Source organism: Gavialis gangeticus, unplaced genomic scaffold (assembly GCF_001723915.1).
Source record: "Gavialis gangeticus isolate Ggan-Ray unplaced genomic scaffold, GavGan_comp1, whole genome shotgun sequence".
NCBI lineage: Eukaryota > Metazoa > Chordata > Crocodylia > Gavialidae > Gavialis > Gavialis gangeticus.
In genome coordinates, this window is record NW_017728992.1 from 51,487,562 (window position 1) to 51,493,247 (window position 5,686).

General features: G+C 41.8%; 1 protein-coding gene across 1 annotated transcript in view; it reads right to left on the minus strand.

The window, feature by feature from the left end:
* The window catches only part of TXNDC5 (thioredoxin domain containing 5), a 39,968-nt gene extending 34,401 nt beyond the window's left edge, over window positions 1-5,567 (minus strand). Inside the window, exons 1-2 of the mRNA XM_019522364.1 lie at window positions 5,417-5,567; window positions 1,742-1,847 (exon numbers count right to left, since the gene is read on the minus strand). Of these exons, the coding sequence (XP_019377909.1) occupies window positions 1,742-1,847; window positions 5,417-5,505 (195 nt within the window). The 5' untranslated portion in view covers window positions 5,506-5,567. The remainder of the gene's footprint in view (window positions 1-1,741; window positions 1,848-5,416) is intronic.
* Window positions 5,568-5,686: the final 119 nt, after the last annotated feature.

The window sequence follows — 5,686 nt, forward strand, 5'->3', positions numbered from 1 at the left end:
GAAGCCAAAGCCTTCCCGATGACACCAGCTCCACAGTCTTTGGTTGACTACGTGGATCCCATCATTTTTACTATTGCTGGTGCAGGGGGAGCCCGATCCCAAGTTCCCTGTGCACAGCAAGCTCCTGCAACTGGGAGCCCCATGCACCACAACTGAGGGGCTTCCAGCTGCAAGGGTGCCCCACACACCCCGGGAGTAAAGGATCACCACTGAAGCGATCTCCTTGCCCTGGGGGTACAGGAAAACCCCATGGCTGGAGGATCACTGCAGAGGTGATACCTCCACCCCAGGGGTGTGGGAAACCCCTCAGGCCAGAGGATCACTGTGATATAAGTTAATTATGCAGTACCTGTAACATGTAGAGTGGGCCCTGTCTGTTTACCATTCATCTGATGTCTAGTTTCCACCCTAGGAAAACAGCTACGTCACTTCAACCTGGAACCTGCAAGCATACCATCTCTTATAATTGCCACCCATCTGGCACTGCATCAGAAGTTACTTGATCAAAGGTTACTTATTAAAGGGTCACTGTGTTGCCTTCCTGTTTGTTCTTTCCACACCCCATATCAAGCTGGAGCAATTCATTCATACAGGAAAATCATAGCCCAACACAGAATAATTTGCCCATAACCTTATACAATGTTTGTAAAAACAGTACATCACAGCATTCTCAGACTGTTGAACAGTAAATCCAATAGCATTCATAACATCACTACCTCTCAATATTCTTAGATCACGCTGCAGTTTATATCATGCTTATAACATTACATAATAACTTTATTTCCATTTTACAGAAACCTGTGCCACCTCACTAACTTAGGAGGTCTTTAGCTATATGTAATATAAAAACTACTGAAGGCTCCACACACCTCTCCCATTCCCACACATCTGGAAAAGAACCAAAACTATTTTATCACTAAGCTGTAGCAACACAAACCCATGTCCACTTAGCAGGAAAGAAACTAGCTATTTTGTAGAAACTACTGAAAAGTTGGGAAAAAAAAGCGCAAAATACATGGCTAAAACACCTCTAGATTTGGTGTTTAATTTTTTAAAGAGAGGCAAGGATTTCTTATAGTGATATCTTTTATTAGACCAACTACACCATTACCCTTATACTACTGTAATTTTTTTTAAAATAATACAATACAGAGTTTGTTTAAGCAGAACTGTGCTTCAACTCACTAAGGTAAGTAATTATTTGGCTCTGTCTTCGTCAGGAAAAATAATTAAGTTTAGGCCAGGTTTAGGCAATGTGGTAGTTAAGTCTTACCCTTAAAAAATGTGACACTTTTCCTAGGTAACACCTTGTTGTTCAACTTAGCTGAATAAGTTATATTCTGAACACCCCGTTTAGACTACAGCATGACCAGTTATAACTGAACTAAAGGTGTTGTCTTCATTTTGGTCTTAACTACTTTATATTAGCTAAACCACTTTTCCTAGTCTAGGCTAAGATGCTGTAACCTAAACTTGTCAATTAAATAGGCACCAGGAAATCTCATCTTAAATGTCAGTTGAAATGCCATTGTGACGTGGTTTTATGAAGAGGAAACAAAAGGTAAGTCAGACAACATTACTGTAATTGCTGTCTTGATGGTTATTTGGACACAGTTTCATTTTATTATTACAAATGGGTTTCTATTCCCAAGGTGTTATTTTTGAAAAGCAAATCCTAACCCCTATGAGAGCAAAGATTCGGTCTGTGCCTGGAGCACAGGAATATTTCCTGTTTACTTACAACTGGTTCCTCATTTAGTTTCTGCAGCATCCAGTTTTCCAGCGTCTGGAAGTCTCTAGGCCCCTGGTATTTCAGAGGTTCTTGACCTGGCTGAAGCAGCTTTAGGCTGAAAAGTTAAAATGGTAAAAAGAAGTGAGGCAAATCTTTTCAAGTAGACATGCATAAAATATTTTCTGAAGCAAAACTCCCTTTTGCATTTATTTTTTGGTGATTAACGTTATGACTGAGCTCCAAGTATATTCAGAATGACTCTCTAGTCTGCTATCATTAACATCAGGCATCCATTTGACTGATAAAGCAGGGACAGGCTCTATAACTGAATTCTCCTATTCTCCAACAGACAAAAACAGCATGTTGAATTTAAGATTTAAATGAGTCCTTTGATTAATATGCAGCAGTGAATGGAATGCTAGAAAGTCTGAGATTAATCACTGTTTATGCCTATGAATCTTATTTTTCAGCCTGCCAGAAAAGTGCCATTTCTTTCAGCAAGCAGAAAACTGCAAGGCTCATTTTCCAGGAATGTCTCTGTACTTTTAGAGACAGGCCAAATATGGATGCCCCTGGCCAGAGGCCACTTGTTATCTAGTATCAAGCTGATAAAAAGCATCAACAAGTGCATCAAAATGGATGCTTACAGCCACTGCTTTTTTTTGCGTAGACACAGAATCTTTTCTTATACCACTTGATAAAAGCCTTCAACTCTACTCATACACACGTTCATCTTTTACCATTAAATATATGATGAACTTAAGTCTAGAAATCATATTTGCCAGATGATAAAACTTCTAAAGGAAATGATCCACTTATGACCTACTCTTTTTTTTAAAAAAAGGCCAGTTAAAATTAGTTTCAATGACTGTGCCTGCCTGTACTGAGCTGTGGTTTTACAAGTACACATATGGTTCTTCTGTTGCTCTGTGAATAGTCTGCAGATCTTGGGAAAATGGCTATATGAAAGTGTTGTCAAATGTCAAATGTACAATGCAAATCAATTAAGAAAAAATCCCCCTATCTTCTTTATTTATAGCATTCTTGGATACTGCATATACCAACAGTAGGTAAAAAGTCTTAAAAAAGACATGCAATTTTTAAATTTGAATTTTCCCTTAAAAAGGCAACAAAAATGAAAGAAAGTACTACTTTTGAAGAGTGCTTTGGAATAGAAAATAAAGAAAACAAATAATTGGTTTAAGTGAGCCTTTAGTTACAGTAGCAACTGTTAAGGTTAGGTTCAGCTATTTCCACTTCAACCTAAACAACCAACTTCTGGTTTGTATGAAGAATAATGCATCTTCCCCATACGTACAGCACATAATTAACACGTAAAGACTAAGTTTTCTAGCAATTTTCATCCAGACTGTTACCTCCTTGCAGTTAAAGTAATTTTGTTTCAAAATTAAATGGAGGTTATGGAATCATCTCCATTAGTTTCTTAAGAACAAGGTGAACCAGGAGTGTCAAAGGTACGACTTACAGGCCGTCTCCAGCTTGTGGAGCCATTTTACGTAGCATGGGGCTCCCAGAACAACTGGGAATTTGGGGGTCGGATCTGCCATTCAATTATCCGCTACAGATCCCCAGTTGGCACACATGTCTGCGGTAGGGGGACAAGCAACAGAGGCATGCACAACTGCTCATCCCACCAGGTCCAGATCCAGCCCAGGAGCTCCTTGCAGTGCAGATCTAGTCTGGGGGCACAGGCAAGTGTGACACCCGCAAGTTAGACAAATGTGTCAGGGATTGTTTAGGAGGAATAACTGATCTTGCCTCAGAGCAGAAAAAGAGCCCTTCAAAAAAAAAAAAAAAAAGGTATTATATTGTTCTCTTTCTCCTCATACCAACGCTGAAAGCTGAAATTCTTCCTTCATAGAAAACACCAGGGAAAAGCTCAAATGAGACAGAGAGGAGAGAGACAGAGAGAAAGCTCTCCTTTCTCTCTAAGTCTCTAGAAATGGGGTGGAACTTCAAGATTTTGTACACATTACCATATTTACTCCAAGCCAAGACAAGGTATTTTCCCCCAAACAACATGAGGGGGGAAAAAAAAGCCTCGTCTTAAGTTCAAGCTGGCTCAGCTCTGACTTTGGCCCCAGGCTCAGAGCTGAAGCAAAGCTGAGCCACTGCCTGCCTTGGTTTTGGGTGGCTCACGCAGCAGGGGAGAGAGCCCACGACTGTCGGAATTTGGGGAAAATTGCACAGTGGGATGCTGGGTGTGCAGGGAAGACCTGCATGTGAAGCCGGGGGGAGCCTACGCTGCCTGCCTTCTCAGTATGCCTCCCCCCCTTACCTTCTGCTCCAGTTGTGGCCCTTCCAGCCCCAATGCAGCCAGGTCCAAAGCTACCATTACTACTTCTGCCTGGCCAGACAGGACAAAGCCAGACTGGGGCCACTGCTGCCACTGCTTCATAGTTTCTAGGATCGGAAGGGACCTGAGCAGATCATTGAATCTGACCCCCTGCCATGGCAGGAAACAGTACTTATGGGCAAACAACCCCAGCAAGGTGTACATCTAGCCTCCTCTTAAAGACCCCCAGGGTAGGAGCCAGCACCACTTCTCTTGGAAGTTGGTTCCAGATCCTAGCCGCCCTGACCTAGTAGGCAGAACAGAGCAGAACACAGAAGCAGAAGGTAAGTGGCAGAGGATGTGCAGGGAGCTAGGGGCTGGCACAGGGAAGAGCAACAGGAGGTACAGATCAGGCACAGGCATGGGGCGGGGGACAAGGGGTATGGGAGGTGGGCAGAGTGAGTGGGGGTTAAACAGCAGGGAAGCCAAGCAGAAGGGGGGCAACATGGCAGGAGACAAGTGAGAGGGGAGGATAAGCATGGGGAAGGAGGGGGGTCTAAGCAGGGAGGGCAAGGGGTAGGGTCTGACTCGTTGGTGCTGCTTTCCCCACCACAGCAGCAGGGGCATAAATTTAAGATGACCTTCCACTAACTGGATTTTTTACATGGAAAATTATAACAAATGTATACATTTTCCATGTAGCAAATCTAATTATGGGAGGGCTGTCTTAAATTCAAAGTAGTCCTGGATTTGGGTATACACAGTAACTAGAACTCAAGGGCTATCTAAATCAGTGTCCATTCTGGCTCCTGGTACAAACAACAACAGTTGGGCTAGCAAGATATGGACTTCTTATTTGCCATACAGGATAGAGAGAATAGATTTAGGTGACTTTTTAAGGTAACGTTCAAGCCTTATATTAGCAAAATGGAGTATGGAAGTCTACAGAACACTAACATTGTTATACTTACAGCATGCTAATAATTGATCACTTTTAAAAGAACTTAGATCGATTCATTCAAAAGTCTGTACGCATTATGCCCCACACAGTTAAATAATTGATACATTTTTAAATAGTCAAGAAAACCGTAGACTATTACCTCACTCTTTTATACTGAGTTACTGCCTGAAAGATGTTCTCTTACAGAAGAAAGCAAGCCAATTTTAGACTTTGTTTAATCACAGCCATCTTGCAAGATATAAGACGGTCTCCAAAAAAAGAACACCGTATTTCATCTTGTTTGGCAGCATGGTGAAAAAACTTAAATTTAGCACCCAGAATCTGAAGTGTTCCAAAGGAAACCACCTAAAAGCATAACTGCAAATTGGCAGAGGCCTGTGGAAATACATAAAACAAAAATAATAAGCACACATCCTTTTGCACTCACGTGGGGTATCCTCGGACATCAAATTCAGAGCACACGGGAGTATCTTTAGTACAGTCTACTTTAACAACATAGACTTGTGGAGTTTCCATGCTGTTGTATTTGTCTGCCAGATCATTCCATGTTGGCTGCAGACGTTGACAGTGTCCACACCTGTGACAGGATGAGCAAGCAGACTGAATAACCTTCAGTAATGCTAAAAATTGGAACAGGCATTATTCTTACTTGTGTGTGTTAGCATGCTCTGTTTCCAATTCTTACCCCCACACATGA